Source organism: Triplophysa rosa, linkage group LG2 (assembly GCF_024868665.1).
Source record: "Triplophysa rosa linkage group LG2, Trosa_1v2, whole genome shotgun sequence".
Classification (NCBI taxonomy): Eukaryota; Metazoa; Chordata; class Actinopteri; order Cypriniformes; family Nemacheilidae; genus Triplophysa; species Triplophysa rosa.
Window position 1 is genome coordinate 7354487 of NC_079891.1, and position 25632 is coordinate 7380118.

The window sequence follows — 25632 nt, forward strand, 5'->3', positions numbered from 1 at the left end:
TGGCAGAGCAGATACTGAACAGATGGGTCTCTCTGTGTGGGAGCCCAGAGCACTCCGGCTCTGCCTGAGCTTTAAGTATGACTAGTCATGCTGGCCAGGATGGATTTACACTCCGTGTGGGTGATTCAGATCTCTTAGCACATTGAAAGTGAGTGGAAGTGGCATATTTAAATTAAATGCAGGAAATCCTTAATAATGCACATCAAGCCATATTCACTAAGAGAAGCTGTAAACCAAATTAAAGAAGTCAAAAGTAAAAGTATATGCTTTCAGAAGTCATTTTTGAGGCGTTTTAGAAAGTAGGGTAGCCTTAATATATACCAAGAATCTGATTTAAATACTGAAATCAAGATTTTAATCTTTGACACCGCTTCATATATGTTCACAGAATGTTCTTTACGTTATGTACAGTAGATTGATTTCATGTAGAAAACAGTAAATCTCCCCAAAATGAACGGGTTTCACAGAAAGGGTGACATTTTAATTTTTTATTAATTATTTCAAGTTAGGAGGAAGGAAATTGATTTAATTTACATATTTAATATACATATAATAAGAAAAGTAATAGCTCGAAAATGTATAATTTTATTGTAATAAAATACAAATGGGTTGAAATATATAACCCAGACATAATCACCCAGCAAATTTGTGTATTCAGGTGGAAGATCTTTGTTTATGAAGACAAATATGAAATAAATTATAGCTGTCGTTTGTCATAATAACGTAGCAGTGTGTATTGCATCTGGAGTGCTCGTGTTATGTAATAACGGGCCGTGACGTCCATTGAATCCAGGTAAATCACACACACACGCACGCACGCACGCACACACACACACACACAGCGCCCTACATAGGCGACAGTAAGACCCAGTGGAAGACTCGCTAGACTCAGCGACATGACAACCGCTATCCAGTGACTCTACACATCCACTCATTGCATCTCGGCAACATACATTAAAGGTACTATTATACTCTGTCGAAAATCAGATTTATTCCTACTGTGTGTGTGTGTTTTCTGCGTTTCATTGTGTGGTGGTGTTATCCGCACAGATCTTATACTGCACAGAAGCGCTGGAGATGCTTAAAGTGACTATGCCCGCCTCCAGGACCGCTCCGGAATACTGGATCGACGGATCCAAGAAAGAGACTCTGGCGGACTTCTATGAGCTGGAGTCTGAATTGGGACGGTAAGTGGAGGTGCAGAATGCAGATGACTTTTGAGGGTTGAATATGCAGGTACAGCTGCGCTTGGGATTCGGGAAATCACATGTTTATTTAAAACAGGATTCCCCGCTTGGAACCCTAATAGGGGAATAGCCATTGCAAGTAACAGAGTTGCACATTTGCACTAACTAGTTTGAAATCAACATTGATTTGGAATTATCGATTAATTTAAATTTGCTTTGAATGAAGGACCAAAGCCATTTTGCGTTTTGGTAACGGAGTTGAATGATTTGATTGAGCTATAATGCAGTCAAACGTTGGATTTGGGTTGTTCCTTTTCAGTTGCTTGACTTGTGGTGGAATAGTTGAGCCTGACAAATGCAGTTAACACTGCATAACTGTGAAAACTGACACCCAGTATTTAACATGTTTAGTTCCCACTCCATAAAACTCATTTTCATTGTAATGAGTTGCATTCATTAGGTTATTTTAATTCCATCACAAAGCCTCATCTTTCCCAACCTCATATTTCACATTTTCCTCATTATCCCCTCTTTCCTAAATGTGTTCATTTCTGTCTCTTGAAATATTTCTATACAGCAGTCACAGGGAAAGTTGAAATCATGTATAATATGATTCCCGGGTGTATAGTCTAAACCCAAGTGATAAACTAAGGCAGTGTTTATGTTACCACCTAGTCATTTGTCACTAAGCAATAAGTGTAACAGGAAAGGACAGACTCCAAGGTGTTTCCTTTGTCACCAGACTATTATTAAATCAAACAAACTTCATATCGGTTGTCTTAAAGGTAAACAGTGTTCAGTCGGATCCTGCATGCATAGAATTGACAATAAATTGATTTAAAGAAATTTGTCTTAATTGATGGTTATGTACCATGAAACTGAATGATCACAATTTTTCACTTACAAAAATGTACTCTGGCATTGAACAGTGATAGATTTGTTGGTAAAACCATGGTACATGATATGTGTTTACAATACATCATAGTATTATTTGTTAGTGTCAGAGTGCCATGGTTTTACTGTCTGATACCATTACAGTACCACTGCAGTGTTTTAGCATATCTGTGCCTTGTAGTACTCTCTTTTTGTTTTTCTTTGTTTGTTTGTTAATATTAAAAAGGGCAAATAGTTTTGCAACATATGAAAATATGGGTGAATTCAGGTAAATTGAGACATTGATTAGAGTTGGCTAACATGGTCTTCACACTGCAATGTAAAATGTTAATGTATTAATAATAATCTCCCTGTGCCCTTAAATGTTACACATAATGAAACCACCTGAATAGGAAAATAATTTAAAATAGAGTAAGTTTAAGATTGCGTCTTTGCTCAAAGTGTCTTTTATAATTTGATTGTGTTGTTTTAGCGTCTCTGAACAGAGCACAGAGCAGTATGTACGTAGGAGGAGGAACATTCATTGATCTGTGATGGGTGGGCCATGAATTGTTGCTGAGTGTCCATAAATTTGTTCGCCTCTCTGTACAATGGCTTCCTCACACTGCTATATCAGCCAAGCCGAGTTACAGGCTACAGTTAAAGGCTGTACTTTCTAGACACTCACAAAGACTTGGGCCATAGTCCAACATTGAATGGACAGTTGGTTCGCTTTTAGAAGCAATCGAGTCATATAAATGGTTACTAGATGTGAATTCTTTAGTAAAGAGATATTAAACATTTTAAACGGACAAAAAAATGTTGATGTAGAATTTTAATTTGTTCATGTTTTTCCCTTAACATTTGGTGAAAATTAACACAGCCTAATTATGAGACGTTATAGAATTATGAGATGTTATGGAAATAAGCTCCAGAGGTTTTTTTTGTGCTGATGTTGAACAATTTTAATCACAGTGTCTAATTTGAGGAAGGAAACCCTGCGCATGCAGTGAAACACTTGCATATGGAGCTTGTACAGCCTGCAGTAAACAATACAAATAAACCTTGCCATTCGTTCAGAGTGATTTGTATTTCTTGGCACTGGAACATAAATTCAGTTAATCGAATGAATCTCGCAATAAATGACTCACATACGTCTTTGCTGACAGGAGTGTATTATATTTGTTGATGTGATTACTTATGGTCAGCGCTTGGGCAAAACATTGTAAATAAAACCAGATTTTTACATTTCTGAGTGGAAAACTTGCTGCAGTGATGCCAAGGTGTTATGCATGGTTGCCAGGGCATTGCCATGTGGTTGCTAGGGTGTTCTGTGGTGGCTGCTAGGGAGTTATTGGTATAGTTGGCATAGTTGGCCCGAGTAAAATTGCCTTTGTGATATTCTGGTGTTTAGATATGGCTTGGGTCTTTCTTTAATATAAGTCTGTGGGATTCCTTAACCTGTTTTGTTGTAAGATGTAGCCTAAAAACAGCACCCCCTCCCCCAAAAAGCTCTTTAATTTGAGGTATCATTCATGTAGACATGTTTTAATTCATACGGTTAACGATCTGAACAAATCCCTAGGTTTGAGCATTATTAATATCAATGTTTGCCTTAGCTAGCACCGCTTATAATTGTATGTTTACCTTAGATCAAGATACTCCAGAGACTTGAAAAGTACAGTATTAATACAATTTTAAAGGCTTAAGAGCTTGATTTGTTAATATTATCAGCTCATAGCTGCATGGTGTATTGTTTAGACCGCATGGAAATAGATAGTAGACTCTTGTAAATGGGGCCAGAGGCAAACCGCCCAGGTCCTGAAGAAGGCAGAGCAAGCTGAGTAATGAAGCCTACCATACTCCCCAGAGAGCTCCTCTTCCTCCCTCACACACTCTCTTTCTCTCAGTCTCCGCTGTGATTATATAATGCTCAGAAAGTAGAAAACAGAAACCAGAGGTGGACAGTAACGAAGTAAATTTGCCTGAGTACTGTACTTAAGTACACTTTTTGAGTATCTGTACTTTACTTGAGTATTATTTTTTCTGAGTACTTGTACTTTAACTTGACTACATTTGAAAGACAAATATCATACTTTTTACTCCACTACATTTATAAAAAGGTCCAAAAGTAGAAAATGGTTTCTATGCAGCGGGGTTTCCTGTGTGCGCAATTTATCTGGCTTGCGAACTGCCAGGACCTTTTACTGTTGCCAAGTATTTCAGTTTTTCTAAGCTCGCGGTTTTCCGGCAAGCTTTGAATGGCCATTTGGCAGATTTTTTTAACGCAAATCTGGCAACTCTGGGATCTTCCCCGCTAAACTAATGTAAACGTAGGCGCTGCTACATCGTTGATAGCGCTCTGAAAAGGCAAATAGAACATTAAAAGAGGAAAAAGGCACATGTTAAAGTGTGGTGTAATCATCTGTGGGTTACGATCAGTCAAAGATCGTTGAAACATTGTCATGAAAATGATCGGCATAACGGCTAAACGGTAAATAAGCATCACATACACCTTGAGCTACACGTGCGTGTTAACTTCTGATCTGCTGTTATATCGTTTAAAGCGATTTGGAAAATGAATGATGTTTTTACTGAAGTAACTATAGTTGAAGTATTCCTGTTGAAATACAAACAATATAACCCTGCCCAAAATACAACATAAAATGTAATGGATTTAATGGTTATAAATGGGAATTGTACTATGGATACTATGTTGTCTACTTGTATGTGATGGATTCTATTGCTGGGATGGTAAATCCTATTGGAATAAAACCCAAAACACACTACAAAGAGGAATTTAATTTAAAAATCTCATTCTAATTAAAAAATTCATTGTTTTTTTTCAGCAGGGATGGTATTTGCATTAAAACCACAGTATCCACAAATCTACCATTTTCTAAATATAGGAACCATACTCCAATTAATAATCTTTAGTAAAACCACAGCAACTAAACATACCATAGTTTCATTATATTCATTATTATACTAGCTATAGTTTATGTTTGTAGTTAAATGATGGTAATACAAATGGTAATAAATCCAACAAACACATGGCTTCTACACTTTACTATTTACAAGAACCTTACTACTTACTTGTAAATTGCTGCTAAAACTGGTAAAGGGAATATACAAAATAAAAGAACACTGCTCATAAATACATATAGGCCTAGGGGGCTAATGAGGATAATTAGGCTAAATGATCATACAGGATTATATCTAAACTAAACATATATGCGCTAAACATATAAAGCTCTTAAAGGAGTTGCTCACTGCAAAATTTGCCCCCATTGACTTTCCATAGTAGGAATAAAAACGACTATGGAAAGTCAATGGGGGCAAATTTTGAAGTGAACTACTCCTTTAATACCACTGATTCTGTGAGCTACTCGGTGTATTCAGTAGGTTGCTTCAGAGGCATAAGGTATACGACAATAAAACAATGCACAACTGACATAAAGGAAATTTACTTTTAATACTTGAGTACTTTTAAAAGCACTTACTTATGTACTTTTACTCAAGTAAGAATCTGTCTTTACAACTTTTACTTGTAGTGGACTAATATTTGACCAGTAGTATCTGTACTTTCACTCAAGTAAGGAAGTTGTGTACTTCGTCCACCTCTGACAGAAACAGGAGCAGCTTGTGTAACATACACTTCTACACTCGCTCAATCAGCTGTGCATTAAAGTGCTCAGAAATGATCCATTTGAGTGGTTTGTCGTGCAGGAAACTAGAAGAGGAGAATTTTCCTCGATAGGGAAAACGAAAGAAATGTGTCACAAATGCAGTGTAGGGATGCACCGATACCATTTTTTAAATACAGAGTACGAGTACCGATATTTTTATTCTGGTACTCGCCGATACCGATGCCTGTACCTTTTCACAACACAGCGAGACCAATAAAAATAAATCTTCTTAATAACAAACAACTCCACCTTAAACACATTATGAAAAATAAACAATTTCATGTGGTTTTCACTAACTTTCAAAGCAAATTTCACAAAAAACATTCTGTCACTTACGTCACATGAGGTATAGGTCTTTGGTAGCGGTGCATTTTTACGAGTACGAGTACACGAGCTTAGTATCGGGCCCGATACCGATATTCAGTGTATTTGCAAAATTTGGTAATCATCAAAACAGGAGTTTTTGCAATTACCACATGTTGTATAATTTCCTATACATTTGGGTGGCTTAATTTTGTATATTATGCATATTATAGGATATATATTTGTAGGTTATACAATGTTATAGAATCCATGTAACAACAAGAGAACATTGGCATAAAATAATTTGCCTCTCATTTTCTGCATCATCACCAAAAAATACTCATGCTGTACTTACATGGAGTTTTAGTTTCAGTTATTTAATTTTGATGTGATTTAAAGGGATAGTTCACCCAAAAATAACAATCATGTTGTATATAATTATTATCCACCCACATGTTATTCAAAATCTGTATGACTCTTTCTTCTGCAGAACACAAAAGATATTTAGAGAGATTTCTTAATAGTTTCACATCCATACAATGGAATTCAATAGGGTCCAGTGTTGTCTGGTTACCAACGCTCTTCAAAATATATTCTTTTGTGTTCTGCATACAGGTGTCAAACAGGTTTAAAATGACATGTGCATGCAGTAAATGATAAAAAAATCTAGGTAAACTATAAGTAAGGTGCGGAGGCTCTGCTATACTGTGAATAAAATGTACGTATGGTAAGAAAACATATACAGGAGAATATTAGTCATGCTTTTAGTTATAATCACTAAATGACAAGTGACAGCAGTCTGTTATTGTATTGTTTATTTTAACGTTGCTTTAATGTTCTACTGACCAAACAGAATCCAAGATGAGAACTAGTCTATGCTTTTAATAATAAAAACTATACCACTGTCACGATCCCAGTCCGTGTTTTTTTTTTTACTTTTCTGTTACTTCCTGTTCTGTGCCATGTTTGTAGTCCTTTGTAGTTTTTAGTGTTAATTATTTCCTCCACGTCTGTCTTGTTATCTTGTTAGTTTCTATGTATTTAAACCCCAGTGTTTCCTTTGTCTATTAAAAAACAGTCCTTAAATGATTGATTGTGTTCCCAGTGGTTATGCTCGGTGTGAGTTGGATTATTTTAGTTCCTTTTTTCTTTGTTTCTTTTGTTATTTGGTACTTTGTCTTTTTGTCTAATAAAACCGTATGCTGCATGTGGATCCGCTTCCTGCCTGGTTACTTACAACCACACAATGCATGTCACACTTATAGTTAGGGCTGGACTGGTAATCGGGCATACCGGGCATTTTCCTGGTGGGCCGATGCACTTTTTGGGCCGAAACGGACGCATGGGCCGGAGAGATGGACGGATTAGAAGCGTGAATCGGGCGCATATTCAATTCAATTCAATTCAATTTTATTTATATAGCGCTTTTCACAATGTGCATTGTTCCAAAGCAGCTTTACAGGAGCAAATAAGAAAAACACAGAAAGGTAAAACACAGCACAGTGCATGGTGTTTATAGACCAAGCAAGATCATTATAATAAATAATATCTAATAAATAAATGAATAAATAAATGCAGTCTCCCGGTGAGCAAGCCAACACTGCACTGCGCTGCTGTGGCGAGGAACCCAAACTCCAATGCTGAATAATGGAGAAAAAAAAACCTTGGGAGAAACCAGGCTCAGCCGGGAGGGCCAGATCTCCTCTGACGTGTCATAGCTGCACTCAGTGACCCCGACCAAAGCCACCGAGCAACGTCCACGAAGAACAGGGAGAGCCCACGAGCCGCGACCCAGGAAGCCCCACCCGCCGAAACCGTGCACGGAACGTGAATGCAATTGCGAATCGGACATGTATGCAGGAAACGCAATGACAGCAGCACAACCTACCACTCGCACATCCCCCATCGACACAAATGGTGGAGGGCCGAAGCTGGTCAAAAATGCCAGGGCCAATTTAACGTCCCAGTCCATCCCTGCTTATAATGTAAAAAAATGCCCCACTCTCTTCTGTATGATCACATAGAGCAAGTTTTTCTCAGTTGGAGCTGGTTGCCTGGGCATGTCACGGTTCCAAGTGCGAATTGTACTACTACATGTTATTATGGTTTGTAAATGAGCCAAATAAGGCACTCATATTTGACAATTTAAATGTGGTGATATGGTAGGCTATAGGATGTGGATGGATTTGTTTCAGAGGCCCCCTGAGGGCCTTTATTCTTTATATTCATATGTGGTTGTTTCATTATGATTAGCTGTAACTGGTGAATTCATTTATTTTTGCCACTGTGTGTCCACTGATAATGAGAAATTAATATCATCATGAATACTGGTTGACTTTGGACATTAATTAAATGGAGTTTTATGACAAAGACTTGTGTTTGGCGTTCATAAGGCTCCCATCTGTTAGCGTGTTAGCTTTTAGGACCTAGCGTTCTCTACTGCATGACAACGGTTCATGTAATCTTTTTCAGTAACATGGTGAACGTTTAGGGTTAGTAGGCTCTATTCATGGAAATCCAAGTGAACTTTAAATCTCATTGGTTCTCGTGTGTTTCATGACTAGTTGTCATATGCATGTTTCATTTAACATATCGTTAAAGTTAAGAGTATTGTTTATGTTTCAAAAACATGTAATACATTTAAGTGGCCTTTGAGTGTATGTGTATTTGTGTTAGTCTCCAGGTTGTATCTGATCTTGCTTCATGTCACGTCTGGTTAGTTTACATGGCACTCATAGAGCCTCTCTAGTTCTTGCCATGAATCCGCTGCAATGTAGACCAAATATCATGCTGATATGTAAAAGTCTACCGTGAAACACATTTGTTTTTCTCTAGATTTTGTGCCATTGGTGACCACCACAATTACCTTATATTTTCAGTTGAGCTGCTGTAAAAGCTGAAATAAATCTCCCCCGAAATTTGCTCCTGGACAGCCATTTTATCTATTCAGTTTAATCAAGTTTTAATCAAACAATGCTGAATAGTCCAGTTGGGAAGTAATGAGATGGAAATCCCTTCTTCATCCCATTCCAAGGATTGAGTGCCAAACCAAAAGCAGGTTGAGTTCATTAAAAGAGAGTGAGTGACTTATTATCAGTAGATGATTTATTATGATCTCAGCTAATCGTTTATTATATGAAACTCTGACTGTTGAAAGAGAAATTTCACCACCCTAAAAAATTCAAAATAGGATTTGTAAAAAAGCGTAAATGAAATGTTGAGTTCTTTACACTGGGGTTAACATAATCCTAGTTTATAAATTCTCCAATCCTGTTTACTTGGGGGATAGTTCCGGTTTCACAGGGTGTCTCATTGTGCAATACTTAAAAAATATATGAAGAGTTCAGATGCAAAACGCTCTAAATCCGGCTTTTAGTTTAAATGAGCATTTTTCATCTCCTACATTTACAAAAACAGATAGTTCAGAAGGAGCAAAGTGTGGTATTTAGCGAGTTTTGAAGCAAAATTATTTGAGTAACGTATGCTATGTGTGGAGTGCATTCACTTAAAGGGGTTATATGACACGGCTAAAATGAATATTATCGTTTGTTTTAGATGATGTAATGCAGTGTGTATACACGATTTAAGGTTAAAAAACGATGTATTTTCCACGTACCGTGCATGTTTGTATCTCCTCTTTGCCCCGCCTCTCTGAAACGCACAGATTTTTTACAAAGCTGAAAAGCGAGGTGTGCTACGATGGGCCAGTTAACCAGTGCGCAGTGATTGGTCGAATACTGCAAGCGTGTGACGGAAATGTAACGCCTCTTACCATATTTGGAACATCAGGTTCCAAAGCAATTGTACTGACAGGTACGCCCACCTTACTTGCATATACATTTGGGCGGTCTTAGTCAAATCATACCACGAACTGACGTGGATTTGTGGGGGTGTGGTTACACGAGGCGTTTCAGGCAGGTCGGGGTGAGCATTCGCTTTTAGATAGAATGCATCTTTTGTTCCGACACTTTAATTTTAGCAATTTTACGTGTCTAAAACATGCATGGGCAACTTATAACTCAGAAAAACACGTATTCGTGCCACATGACCCCTTTAACATCGTAATCTCATGGCTTTTAGGTGGCTTTTAGAGGGTTTTGCATCTGACCTCCTCATTTATAAATGTCACGTTTTCTAGTGTTAGGCACATTTGCATATATTCATGAAATATCTGCATTATCCTTCCAGGTGTTGTCTTTGGCACCATTTGCTGAGAAGAAAAACTTTGCAAGTTATTTTGTTGACAGATCAGCTTGCAATGTACCTGGTTGCTATGACAACAACTTCACACGCTTGCATCTGCTGCTCTCTGTTGGCATGGGTAATGAATGTGGAGAGGCAAACATGAAACTGTCACGGTCCTGCCCTCTTGTTTCTGAATTTCTAGTCGTGTGGCAGGATCGGGACAGAGCCCTTAGGTTTTATGTGAGAAAGCCATGAGTTGTTTATGTTTTGACATCTCATGTGCTTTCTCGTGTCTCGTCATTGGCCCCGTCCCTCTCGTCTCCTGTATTGCTTCCCTTCCGTGTCTCGTTACCCTCACCTGTCCGTCGTTATCTCCCTTTGTTTGTCTTTCCTATAAAATGCCCTCATGTCTCTTTGTCCTGTGCGGTTGGATTGTGCTATGTGCTTGTACTGCGGTTCATGTGTACGTTTATATGCTTCGTGGTTTTGTTCCCCGAGTTCCTGCCTTGTCTTGCTCTGTGTGTCCCGTGTGTCTGTGTGTTATTTATTATCCTAGTTCTTGTTTTTGCCCCCTCATGGGAATTTTTTGGTTTACAGTTTTTGTATTTTAGTTTATCTTATCAGACACCCCCTCGTGGGTATTTCCTTTGTTCTCTGTGTTTCGTGTAAATAAAGTCTAGTTTAACCCCTTCAGCACCGTCTGCCTGCATTTGGGTTCTCCCTCCACTCCACAATCCGTGACATGAAACAGATTTGTTTTTACCACCAATAAATAAGCGTTATGATGACATAGAGAGTTAGTATTAAAATGAAACGAGAATATTCTATTGCAATTCACAGATTCGAAAGTAAATGGGTTGTGAAGGCCATTTCGTTTTGACATGTAATTATTAATCCCCAGTGATATTCTAGATACACAAATCTGGTGTCCTCTTTTTAAATAAATGTTTGTGTTTTGAGACTTCAGTCTATGACGGATGGTTTGGAAGTAAAGGTAGCTATTCCATTTCCTGTCATGCATCACCCTGCAAGCTAAGAGAGCTCATTACAAATCTTTCATGCTGGACTTCTATTAACTTGTAATGATTAATTGAAATGTAGTGTTATGGATCCCAACTGCTGGTTAAGAATGAGAGACGTAAATGGCATATAGAAATTGTAGGTCATTTATACGATTTGTACTGAATCACTGCATTGCCTAATTGTCTGATTCACTAAAGAAAGTAACGAATGTGGCCATAGAATACTTTCTAAATGCTTTCCGTCTATCCATTTTTAGTTGTATAATACTTAAGTAATAAAGTACAATTACTTTCTACTTTATATCCCTGCCTTGTACATAGCCTACAGACACAGAGAAAGTGGTGATCTAAGCAGGATGCTCTGCGCACAATGTTACTTTGTTGGCAGGTGTATGGATTCTATCAAATGTACTGTTTGCTTATACTGTATAAGCTAATAAAATGAATGGTTTTGGACATAGGGAGCAGATTGGAGTCATAAACTGGTTTCTGCCCTTGCCTGATGTCTATTCACATGTTCTGTCAGTGGGAGGGTACGGTTAGCATAGAGAAAGAAGCAGGGTTGTATAGCTGTTTGGATCTGGCACTGGTCACCTAATGAGTGCCCAGATACCACTGGGGTGGCCTTTCCTCTTTAGTTGCATTAGCCAAGCTGTCCACCCAAATTTCATTAATTTGCACACTGGGCACTTTCCAGCTGATATGCTGGTTTTTAACTGCTGTTGCTTGGATCAAACATACCGTACTGGTCTTGGGCCAGAGAAATCTGAGGTTAGGATATTTGAGAATATATCAAATATAAAGGTGTTGGATCTAGTAGAGAAAATGGTGCCTGCTCATGCAAAACTCATTGCCCCGGTTTAGGGTGTTCGTGGTGGTTGTCAGAGCAAGGCTGTGTGGTTGCAGGGGAATTGTTAGGTGGTTACTGAGAAGTACCACAAACAAAGTGGAAGAGTTTTATATATGCAATCATATTAGTGACATCACCATTAATTATGTGTGTATATTAAGTTACAAGATTATTACCAGTAATAGTAATATAAATAGCTTGAAAGGTAGAATCCAGTGGGCTATTATGCTGTGTATATGTTGTAAATGAGGCAGAGAATAGGATTAGTGCTGGGTTGCCTGCGGTCTGTAATAAAGAAGGTAAACTGAAGGTAATTAATGAGGTTCTGTGGCCCAGGTGTATAAGCCATTAGTGACATTACATCAGTGTATGTTTAAATAAGACAGACGGCCTTGCCACCCACAGCAATAATTAAAAACAGTTTGATCTTTTTTAGAGTTCACAGATTGGTTTATGTCCTTGTGGAGTTATAAGAAGTGAAGAATGAATGCCACCACAAGGAGTTAGATTTTAGGTTTTCTTATTAGAGGTAAAACATTTAAATAAATGAGTCAATACAATTGAAACAATATTACCTCAGATAATGTTGTTAACTTGACCCAGTTGTTTAAGTAAATAAAACCTGTTTACAATAATGAACTCTCAGTGGAAGTTGATGTGTCCAGCAAACAGTAGCTTATAAAATTACTGTAATATTAATTTTTCAAATAAACTGGAGCAAAAAATATAAATTGTGCCCACATTTTAACTGTTCTTATCTGGTTTACAAAGTAATTCCTGTGAGTGGAGTTTGCTGTAAGTAGTGTATCAATGCTTGAGTAAGAAGGAATTTTACCGTCTAATTTTTTTCCCCTATTTTGATATAATTGGGCCATTGTAATTCATGGGCTAAAACTAACTGGTCAAGTGAGTCACTTGCTGTTTTGTCTCTTTCAGGGGAGCCACATCAGTGGTGTTTCGATGCCATCAAAAAGGCACCCAGAAGCACTACGCTGTGAAAATGCTGAAAAAAACGGTAAGTGCGCTGATCTCTCTCCACATGTTGCCAGGCTGTCATCTCGTCTTTGTTCTCCCCCGTTTTCCAGAGGAGTTTCTGGCCAGAACTTTCTTTTCATGTGCTAAGATCATAAAGACCTCATTGCTCTTGTCTTCTATTTCTCTACGTCGCTCTGATGCATGATGGGTAATTACTGTTGTCAGATCAGTACTAGTCATACCTTGCTGTGTACAACATTCCATCATTTGTGCAGTCTTGCTCCTTTATACAGGGTATACTAATGTATATGTGATTCAATTATGTTGTGTTGTTAAGATACAGTATATTATCGCTTGAGTTGTAAAGTAACCATAAAGCTATTATAGTAACTACTGAATCTGTTAAAACATTTACAAAAAATATAAATAAAAATATTTTTTTCATTTCACCAAAAAATCATTCAAAAACTTTTATTCTGTGGAACTTTCATTGTATGGATAAAACTATGGACATTTTATGGGAAAGAAAGACAATTATACAGGTTTAGAACAACATTACATTAGTGTCATGAACGTTCCGGAAAGAGAACCCAATTGCAGAACAGTCATGTGCAAAAACTAAAAAAACTGTAACGATCAAAACAAAAGGCCCACGATGGGGAAAACAGAACTGAACAATGTAAATGACAAAAACAAAAACTTCCCACAAGGGAGCAAAACAAGGAGTCAGGATGCAAAACTAAATCTACATAAGACTAGGACAAGGCTTGACTATACAAGGCTTCGAGACACCAAGTAAGGATTACGATACTGCACGGCAGCGAAGCTAACCAAACAAGACATAGCAACAAAAACGAATCAGCACAAGACAGCAGACACAAGGGCATTATATAAGGGAACTAACAAGGGATAATAACAATAGGCAGGTGTGAGTAATGAAACACTGGTGGGAAGCTAAATGAGGGGGTGGGGCCAAAGACGAGGCCAGAGAGCGCATGTTATGTCAGAACCAACAATAATATGTCTCTCTCTACAAAAAAACATGAGGCTCCGTCATGATCCTGCCACTAGACCAAGAAAGACATGACATGATGAGGTAGAATCATGACACATTAGAGTAAGAATGTGTAAATGACACAATTTCTGTAATCTATTTAAGTCTTAAATGTGTAAAGAGGTGCTTGATTTACCTTTTTCCCTGTAATACTTTTAAGTTTTCAAGTTTCAATTAAGTTTTTCCTTATTGCTATTTCACGTTGGGACTGATTGTAAAGGCTTCATAATTGTACACCTTGTTCAAACTCGGTTTGTTCTCACAGGTTGACAAGAAGATTGTACGAACGGAGATAGGTGTATTACTGCGCCTCTCTCATCCAAATATAGTAAGTCTAAAGAGAAAAAATGAGTTGTCTCCTTTGTGTCCCATAGCACTTATGATATTCCACGTTTTACTGTAGGATATGCTGTTTGGATGCTGCCTGTGTTTGATATAGCATCGTCTAGTTATGCAAATGTTTGTCAGACATTAAAGTGGCCCCATAGTGGACTATCAATAATTGATCATTCACCGTTTAGAAATCCATCCAGTGAAATGTTCTCCTTTTGCATGCTGTTCTCTGTCAGATCAAACTGAAAGAGATCTTTGAGACGCCTGCGGAGATCAGCCTCGTGTTGGAACTGGTCACCGGAGGAGAATTATTTGACAGGTCAGTTTATGGGGCTGAAGTGCTACATGCAAAAAATGGCTGATTATCGCAAAACCCTGGCAAACAACAATATCTTTGCGTCATGAAAAAATGTCAAACGGTGGGGCTCTTTGAGTTGGGCCAGCTTAGCAACCACACAGAAACACATTGAAACCACCTACACCACCTGGTAAGCAATCAGCATTTTCTTAAAAAGTACAAATCTGTCTGGTTTTAGTAAAAAGCAAGTGTATCTCTCTGCATGAACTAAACTAAACAAAACAACACACTGCCTGATTTATTAAAAGCACACTTTTAACTGTAAAAACTTACTGATTTTACAGTGATTCACTGTATTTTATACTCACTCAGGATTGTCTCATTCCCTGATTTGAGTTGTCTCGGCATGAGTCATTTTCAAAAAGGCCTTTTCTTTTGAACAATCCATGGAAATGTCTCTGTTCATCTCTCACTGTGCACTGAGGTGTAGTTGACTCACGCTAACGGTGAAAAATAATGAAGTGAAAATTGGAAAAGGGAGCTTCTTTTACGTTCAATATGCAGTTTCACTGGAGACCAAATGGTCCCTTCTCTCTTTCAGGGTGGTTGAGAAAGGCTACTACAGTGAAAGAGACGCGGCTGATGCGGTTAAACAAGTGCTTGAGGCGGTCTCGGTAAGTCTTTTTGCAGTTTCTGGCTGAAATGGTTTCCTTTGTCTGGTCTTTTGCTTTTACTGCTGCTACTACTGTAACTTTTTGAAAGCTTAAAGGGAAATTCATCCAAAAATGATTTTTCTGTCGTCATTTATTTACCCTCACGGTATTCAAAGCCTGACTCTCTTTCTTCTGTGGAACACAAGAGATGTTTTGAGAAATGTTGCAGTGGTTTTGTGATTGCACGTTGGATGTCAACGAGGGCCAATGTTGTTTGGTTACATTCTTCAAAATGTCTTCTTTTGTGTGCTGCAGAAGAAAGACATAAAGGCTTGGAATAGAGGGAACTGTCCTTTTAATACTTTGGTCTTGTTCATAAAAGTTAATTGTTCATTTTTTTGAACAGCCTTTTGTAATGAATAATGACTTCAATACAAATAAGCAGATTAGTTAGATCATTTTGTTATTTTCTCAAAGTTATGTACCTTTATGTTATACCAAACTTGCACGAGTTTCGTCTTAAAGATATTCATCATATTCATATTCAAACTTTTTCAAAACGGTTATGTTTTGTAATTGTCAATGACAATGTCATGTGTTGTGTCTAAAGACAGCCTATTTGCGGGATGTGAATGCAAGAGAGTGAAAATTTTGGCTTGTGTCCCCACACAAAGCTTTCTTAAGGAATATTAGATATGCCTTTTAATTTACATCAGACGGCAAAGGGAAGGCAATGAGGATTTTGATGTAAACTCATTTTCAAATAATCGGAAAGTCTGTATAATTTACATGTACATTTATGCATTTGGCAGACGCTTTTATCCAAAGCGGCTTACATTGCATTGTATTATACATTTTGTTTCTGACTATGTGCAATCCCCTGGGATCGAACACATGACCTTGCCGTTGTTTGCACCATGATCTAACCACTGAGCCACAGGAAAGCTCATACATACTAGTCAGGTTTTGAAATAAGCAGGACAGTTCATCAGAATTTATTCTCTTAAATTATTTATCCCTAGGCAGATTAGATCACCAGTGAAACTTATTAGTGGAATAAACACCCTATTTCTAATGTAAAGATGTCATAGGTGTGTCTGGATTGCATTTGATGGCCACAATAGACTATTTATTGTAAATTCTTCAGTCTTTATATATTTCTCATTTTCTTTCTCTCTCTCTCCCTCCTGTGCTTGTGTTTTGTTTTTTGCACATTTATAATGAGGACTGTTCTTATCGCCTACATCATGGATGTGAAGTTTCTAATTTTATAAGTGATAGATTCCTGTTCGCTTTCGGGGCATTGGAGTCAGAATTATAACCTGTTCTTTATGTATTTCAATATATTTGAAATGCATTTTCTTCCTTTAATCAAAAATGGCTGTTGCCAAGGAGATGAGATGGTGGGCTTCCTCATGGGCTGGATTCATCTCAGAGTCGGTGGGTAGCAATAAGAGAACGGCAACACCGCAGCTCCCACCCGGTCATAAAACAGACCGGAGGAAAGGACAGCCAGACATCCCTTTTGAAGTGACCAGCCTTTTAAGAGAGCTTTTTTTAACATGTTGTTGTGTGAAGAGATTCACAGGTTCCCTCACAACAGCAGATTCTGTGTGTCTTGTCACATCAAAGCCATCTGGCTGTGTGGTATCCCTCTGGATCTCTGTTTTGTAAATTTCTGCCAATCTGATTGGCTGGGTCGCCTTGGTGGCGTGGGACTTTGCAATATGTTTGCAGTTTTCCTTTTAAAGTCTGTGACTCTCAGAGATGCAGGATTTTGCATTGGTACAACTCAGAATCTTTCTTTGTGAGATGATTTGGACCACCATAGTGCCTCAATTTACAACCAGTGGTGCATTTATGGAAATAGTGGAAAATGAGCATTCTGTACAATGAAATACATCTTCTTAATCAGTATTTTTTCCAGGGTTGTTTACCAGTGGAAATATGTATCATTACCATTTAAATAAGTTACAGTACATTTAGAACACACAAGGAATTGTCTATGGTGTTGGAAGCATATAGTACACACATTCAAAATACTGACAAGACAAATTAAAAGAGAGATAAAGACCGTGTAAAAAGATTATAAGATATATGCATATATAAAATTCTATTGTACAGAATGGAAATAACATAAGAGACATTGTAAGGGGTAGTGTATTGTTGAATTTACATTATTTACAGATGGTATGTACACGTGTGCAAATGGACTGTGATGATTTTCTTGCCCTGTTCTTCATTCTGGAATCATATAGGTCCTGTGGGCAAGGGAGCACCAATAATCTTCTCAGCACTACGAACATCGTAGGTCTGATTTGGTGGCCGAGCCAAACCAAACAGTTGTTGAAGTGCACAGGACAGATTCGATAACTGCTGAGTAAAACTGGGTCAGTAACTCCTGTGGTAGGTTGAACTTCCTCAATTGACGGAGGAAGTACAACCTCTGCTGGGCCTTCTTTACAATGGAGTCTATGTGGGACTCCCACTTCAGGTCTTGAGAGATAGTGGAACCCAGGAACCTGAATGACTCCACAGTGGCCACAGTATTGTCCAGGATGGCGATGGGAGGGAGTGAAGAAGGGTTCCTTCTGAAGTCTACGATCATCTTCACTGTGCATTCAGCTATAGGTTGTTTTGGCTCCACCAGGCAGCCAGCTGAGCAACCTCCTTTCTGTAAGCAGATTCGTCACCGCCTTGATAAGTCCAGTGACAGTGGTGTCATCTGCAAACTTCAGGAGTTTGACAGAAGGGTCTGTAGAGGTGCATTCATTTGTGTAGAGTGAGAAGGGCAGTGGGGAGAGAACACATCCTTGAGGAGCTCCGGTGCTGATGGTACATGTGCTGGATTTAAATTTTCCCAACCTCACTAGCTGTTGCCTGTCTGACAGGAAGTTAATAATCCACTGACAGGTGTAGGTTGGCACACAGAGCTGGGTAAGCTTGGGCAGAAGGAGGTCTGGGATGATGGTGTTGAAGTCCGAGCTGAAGTCTACAACCAGGATCCTGGCATAGGTCCCTGGTCTGTCCAGGTGTTGTAAGAAGTAATGCAGTCCCATGTTGACTGCATCATCCACAGACCTGTTTGCTCGGTAAGCAAACTGAAGGCTATCAAGGAAGGGTCTGGGGATGTCCTTCAGGTGGGCCAGTACAAGTCTCTCAAATGACTTCATGACCACAGATGTTAAAGCAATAGGCCTGTAGTCATTAAGTCCAGAAATTTTGGGTTTCTTTGGTACAGGGTTGATGGTGGAGCATTTGAAGCATGAAGGGACTTCACACTGCTCCAAGGATCTGTTAAAGATCTGAGTGAAGATGGGAAATAGCTGCTTCGCACAGACTTTCAGACAGGAGGGTGAGACATTGTCTGGGCCTGGTGCTTTTATGATCTTTTGTTTGCGGAAAAGCGGACACACATCCTCTTCGCAGACCCCAAGTGCAGGTTGAGTATCAAGAGGAGGTGTTAACATTATAGTAGAGATAGGGTCTGAGTGGGTGTGATGGGTTAGACTCTGCTTTTCAAACGACAATAGAAGTCATTCAGATCGTCAGCCAGTCGTTGATTACCCACAGACTGAAGGGATAATGACTTGTAGTTGGTAATGTCTTTCAGTCTTTCCACACTGATGCAGGGTCGTTGGCTGAAACCTGGTTCTTCAGCTTTTCAGTAGCTTCTCTTAGCTGCTCTTATCTCCTTTGTCAGTGTGTTTTTGGCCTGTATAAACAAGACTGTGTCCCCACTTCTATAAGCATCTTCTTTGGCCTGACGAAGCTGTCTCAGATTCATTGTAAACCATGGTTTGCCATTGTTGCGTGTTAAGTGAGTCCTGGTGGGAATACATATGTCCTCACAGAAACTGATGTAGGATGTCACTGTGTCAGTCAACTCATTCACATCGGCGGCTGCAGCTTCAAAAACACTCCAGTATGTGCAGTCGAAACAGGCTTTTAAGGCCTGCTCTGTTTCACTGCTCCATCTCTTTACAGTCCTTGCTACAGGCTTGGCAGATTTAAGCTTCTGTCTGTAGGTCGGGAGAAGATGAACCAGGCAATGATCAGAGAGACCCAACGCTGTTCTGGAGTGATATGCATCCCGTATTGTGGTGTAACAGTGATCCAGAATGTTGCTGTCTCTGGTGGGGCATGTGATATGCTGCCTGTATTTTGGCAGCTCATGGGTGTGAGTCTCCAACAATGATAATAAGCAAGTCCAGGTCTTGCCGCGTGTCAGTGATGTAATACACCAGCGGTTGCAGCACCGCGCTCACACACGTAAACATTCACGAGAATAAACGAGGAAAACTCGCGTGGCGAATAAAAAGGTTTTCAGTTGATGGAGAGCGCTTCTAAGTTAGAAAAACACATCTTCTTCAGAGATGTTATATCTGTGCATCAACCAAATTCAATTGTGAAGCATTTGATATTAACCCTTGTGTGGTGTTTGGGTCTGTGGGGCCCATTAAAAAAAAAACTGATGTGAAAAATGATGCAATAATTGTTTTTTAAACCTCAAACATTTATTCAAACCTTTTTTACTCATATCATATATTTCTTTTGTACACTTTTTATATATAAAAAAATATCCCATGGGGAAAAATGGGTACAAACACATATCATCATTTAGTTTACTTTTTATTATGTTTTTTTGCTAAATGAAATGGCTAAAATTCAAGCCATGTGACTGTTTTGTGCAAGGAACAGACAGAAACCATGCTGTAAATCATGCTCTTCACTGTGGCAGTCAAATCTCATTTGCATTGCTTCAGGTTTGTCATCAACGACACCAAAAGCTATTGCGTCTCGTAACTGAATGCTGCACACCAAGTTTGATGAATCTGTGAAATGTGTGAATGAGATTTGAGAATTACTGTGAAGGAAAACAGTTAGGGCCAGATTTACTAAACAGTGCAAATTAGCATGAAGGCACAATAAAAAAAAGTGCAACGAGTGGACATTTCTGCGGGTGATTTACTGAAGGCACACATTAAAAAATACAGGCGCAATATCTCATTCCCATATTGACTTAAACCAAAAGCAGCACAAATTAGCGTAGGTTAAGACATGCATTTTTTGGGCATTAAATAATGAGGGACTAAAAAGGATGTTAAAAACATTGTTTGTTTTATGCTTTTTTACCGCATTACATTTTGTGTTTATTTTGTATTAAATAAATGAAAGGCACAACAAAAGTAAGGGATAGTTTACCTTCAAAATGAAAAGTCTGTTATTATTTACTAACCTGTGTAATTTTCTGCAAAACAAAGAAAGATATTTTGAAAAATGTTGGAAACCAAAAACCGTTGGTCCAACATTTTTCAAAATATCTTCTTTTGTGTTCTATAGAAGAAAGAAAGTCATAGGTTTGAAATGATATGAGGCCATGTACGTAAATAATGACAGAGTTTTCATTTGAAGGTGAACTATTCCTAAAAGTTAACACAAAATGTGTTGTCCCAGAAAGAACACTGATGTGTTCAGTTCACATTTTATGTGTTGTCCTTAACTGAACCAAAATGTGTTGTTTTTAACTCAAACGTTTTTAGAGTGCAGTAAATTGTTAAATCATGATTAATTTAAGATAAATTTTGAGGAAAATCCTACCAATGCATATGCAATAAGATCAGCAACAACGACACTGTAAAAAAACGTAAAAACTTACGTTAAACAGCTTCATTCAATTTTTAAGTTAAATGAAATTAGCTTTATTAAGTCAAGTAAACTTAAATTATATTGAACTGTGTCCATCCCTTTTCACTGCAAATTTTAACAGTTTGTCTTTAATAAATCCTGGCAGTAATGCCAAAAGTGGTAATTGCACTGGAACAAACTGTTGTTAAATCTGGCCCATCATCTCTGTGGTCCCTTCAACATCGTTCTGTGAAAATTTCTGGCCTACCTAATGTTATAGCTTCGGGGAAGTTGTGTTGTTTGTCTAAACCTTATCAGATGGGGTGAGTGTTTGGGAACTTGATTTTTTTTATTCATATTGTTGCCATTAGATGCAGAAATGACACACTTTAAAAAAAGCGAATATAGGGCCTTCTAAAAATGACTGCGTTGACTTTGATTTGTTTGTTACACTGTAAAAAATATTCCGTAAATTTTACGGTAAAAAAACGGCAGCTGTGGATGCCAGAACTTTACCGTCAAAAGTACGGTTGCAACGTTATTGGTTTTACGGGATTACACCCACTGTACCGTATATTTTACAGTTGATAATTTTCTTTTTTACGGTTCATAACTGTCTAATTTACTTGTTTATGCTGTTATAAAAACAGTTTATACCTGTCAAATTCCAGGATTTACATTGTATTAATTACGGTTCATAACCATCTTTTTTACAGTTCAGCACTTTCTAATTTAAAGGTTTACATTGTATTAATTACGGTTCATAACCATCTTTTTTACAGTTCAGCACTGTCTAATTTAAAGGTTTATGTTGTAATAATTACAGTTAAACTCTATAATTATTTGCTAAACATTCAGATTTAACCTTTAAGAAACTATTAAAATTACTGTTAAACTAATTGATAAATATCTTACATTTGCAAACCTAAATCAAATCATCAAAACCCATCAAAATCTATAAAAGACAAAGACATCAGTGAGGTCCCAAGTATCTTTAATAAAGACTGGCAGGCATTTAAGACAAAATATTAGTGCATTTTTCTGTTCTCGTGTTTCAACTGGTATACAGTGGTTTAATTAAAATCGTTCAGTCCAGTCTACATTTAAAGTGATGCTTCACCCAAAAATGAAAATTCTGTCATCATTTACTCACTCTCTTGTCATGTCAAACCTGTACTGTATATATTTCTTTGTTCTGCTAAACACCAAGGAATTTATTTGTAAGAATGTCATTTACCAAACAGATCTCATCCCCCATTGACTCCCATAGTATTTTTTTTCCCTACTATGGCAGTAAATGAGGGATAAGATCTGTTTGGTTACTGACATTCTTATAAATAGCTTCCTTTTTGTTTAACCGAACAAAAAATGTATACAGGTTTGGAAGAACCTGAGAGTGAGGAAATGACAGAATTTTCACTTTGGGGAGAACTATCCCTTTAAAGTGATACTTCATGCTTAAAATCAAAATTTCCCCATGTTTTACTTACCCTCACGGCATCCTAAGTGAATGTGACTTTCTTCTTGAAGAATAATGCAATCAAAGTAATAATACCACGTATTCTTTGACTTCCAAGCGGCAGAATGTGAGTGAATGGGGGGGATTTTTTGAAGCTCCAAAAAGTGCATCCATCGATGAAAGAAGAACGGCTCGACACGGCTCCGTGGTCTTAACAAAGGTCTTCTGAAGCGAATCAATGCGTTTGTTTAAGAGAAATATGCATATTGACAACGCTATTAAGGATAATGTCTAACAGCCGCTGCAGGCGAAAGAGAGGCTTGTTTTTCCGTTAAATGATGGCGACGAAAGCTCCCGCCCAGAAGAGGCGGTGTTTATATTGGCGAAAACGAAAAATGCTGTGTTCGTCATAGGAACTTACTTAGGGTGAAGACTCTGCGTCATTTGCCGGAGAAACAAGCCTCTCGCTCGCCTGCAGCAGATGTTGGACATTATCCTTTATAGCGTTGTCAATATGTATATTTCTCTTAAACAAACGCATGGATTCGCTTCAGAAGACCTTTGTTAAGACCACGGAGCCGTGTCGAGCCGCTCTTTGATCAATGGATGCACTTTTTGGAGATTTAAAAAATTGCCCCCCATTCACTCCCATTCTACTGCTTGGAAGTAAAAGGATACGTGGTATTATTACTCTGACTCTATTATTCCTCAAGAAGAAAGTCACATTCACTTAGGATGCCTTGAGGGTAAGTAAAACATGGGGAAAATTTGATTCAAACCTGAAATAACCCTTTAAGAGATTAAAACTTGGAAACAGTCTGTAGGTCACCTTTACAAAGTCTCTCACCCCGAGTATAAACTTGGAAACAGTCTGCAGACCACCTTTACAAAGTCTCTCGCCATTCATGATCAGAAAGGTCAGCGATTGGGGTGAAGACTGGGAGTAGCTTTTTGTTTTTCTTTTCCACCTCCTTTATTCCCTTTCTCCGGATTGATGATGAAAAAACACCTTGAAAAGAAAAAAAAAACATTTATAAGTCTGTAAATTAAGCTACACCGTAATGAATCTCCCCTCCTAAGTCTCTTTACATACCTTTGCAGGAATTCAAGCACTGACGCCAGTTCAGTAGGGTAATTAATTTTGGAGCAGTAATAACTGCAGAACATTAGGCAAACAGCAGAGATAAAAGAAGTGATGTCATCATTCACAATCTTGCGGTCCACAGCTAGCATGAATCGGACAGCAGCATAGCAGGAGGGTCCTGTAGATACATTTCAATGCAATATACATAAATTTATGAACGTAAGATTATTGTGTATTTACATATACAGTATGTCAAGAATATCATACAAATTGCAGTTTATTTAGTACTGCCCTGAAATAACCATTTCACAAAATAGATTTTAGAAATAATAGAAATAAACCAGTTCTAAAGTTTAGATTTGTGTAAACCGAGTTATTAATCTGTGTTGTGGAATATATGTAAAAACATATATTATGTGGAACAGTTTGTTCTGTGCAGAACTAATTAAAAATTGCAATTTGTATGATTTGTATCTTATTTCTTAAATTGATAGTTCACCAAAAATTAAAATTGTCTCAGCATTTACCCTGTATGACTTTCTTCTGCAGAACACAATTTTGAAGAATGTTGTTAACTGGCCCCCATTGACTTGTGTTGGTTTTGTGTCCATACAATAGAAATGAATGGGTGCCACTGCCACTGCTGTTCGGTTACCAGCATTTTATTTATATCTTCTTTTGTGTTCTAGTTTAAAATGATAAGAGGGTGAGTAAATGATGACAGAATTTTCATTTGTGGGTGAACTATCACTTTAATCCCTATCATTTTGCATACTCTGCAAGGGGCATGTAAACTTATAAACTCAACTTTATAGTTAAACATTTAATCATTAAAGCTTTAGGGTTCTACTGTATATTAACAAAACGTTCATTTACCACACACACAATAATGCAAGGCGTCACAGGCAAGTTTTCTAACTCCACATCCTTTGCCAGGCTTGTCTCTTCTACATAATGGAGGAGCTCCTCTTTCTCATCAAAACAGGAGAGAGGTAGAAGAATCATGCCTTTCACATCCTCTGAGAAACCATTTCTGTACTCTCAAAACTTCTAGTTTTGTGACAGCAAGGGCATGTGGAGTAGCAACACGTGAATCTATTTTGTTTACGGTAAAAATGCACACTTGAACACTCACCGTGGTTTAAGGTGAAGTTTGTTATGTAAAACATGCTACCTAAGGATTTGCACTGATATCACACAGAACTGACAGCTAAACATTTAAACTACGTGAATAAAAACACACTCTACTACGGTTTCAAACACATAAATTATATTTCACAAACTGGGCAGGACATCTAGAGCTTGCGAGTTTTACTACATCCGCTGCCAGACATGTTTAAACAGTGTAGCCTACATGCTAACTTACTCGTATTTAAAACGATGCACTGCTTGATTCTATTTAGCAAAAGTACTTAACAAACATATATTTTACAGAGTATTTCCACGGATCAAGAGCTCTCACGCTTTAGGACTTGCAAGTCTGCCTACATGCGCTGGCTAGTTAAATATGTTTATGCCCCATGAAAACAGTGTACATTCTACTCGTGTTTAAAATCACACACTGCTAAAACCGTTAAATCCAACTTACCAATATGCCCAATGCCATACATACACATATATATATATATATATATATATTCCACTGATTTGTAGTTCAGCTCCGACAGTGCTTCATCAGAATCGTCACTGTTGAAACGCGGGAACGCAAACTTTACGTTACTGTGTGCTCCGCGCCAATGAGTATTCAACCAATCACATCCTTTGTTCACGAAGCCAAGGCGCAACGTATATCTTGATTGGATGATGCTTAACGGTTATGTTTTAAATGCTTGTTGAGTTGATTGCTTTACCATAAAATACATTCTTGAGTTCAGAGACAAAAAATTAGTTTCACACAATCTAAAAATGTAAAAGCACTGCTAATTACATAAAAACAATATTTAAATTATCAAAAGTGACAAATGTCAAGGTGAAATTTTTGGGGGGGTTTAGGCAGGCAATTTAAGATAAACAATGTATAGAAGTCATTATATTACAAC

At 37.9% G+C, this 25632-nt stretch overlaps 1 protein-coding gene across 1 annotated transcript in view; it reads left to right on the forward strand.

Moving 5' to 3' along the window:
• Positions 1-816: 816 nt before the first annotated feature.
• The window catches only part of camk4 (calcium/calmodulin-dependent protein kinase IV), a 32768-nt gene continuing 7952 nt past the window's right edge, over positions 817-25632 (forward strand). The window contains exons 1-6 of the mRNA XM_057321010.1: positions 817-960; positions 1051-1187; positions 13046-13124; positions 14404-14466; positions 14708-14790; positions 15371-15443. Of these exons, the coding sequence (XP_057176993.1) occupies positions 1078-1187; positions 13046-13124; positions 14404-14466; positions 14708-14790; positions 15371-15443 (408 nt within the window). The 5' untranslated portion in view covers positions 817-960; positions 1051-1077. The remainder of the gene's footprint in view (positions 961-1050; positions 1188-13045; positions 13125-14403; positions 14467-14707; positions 14791-15370; positions 15444-25632) is intronic.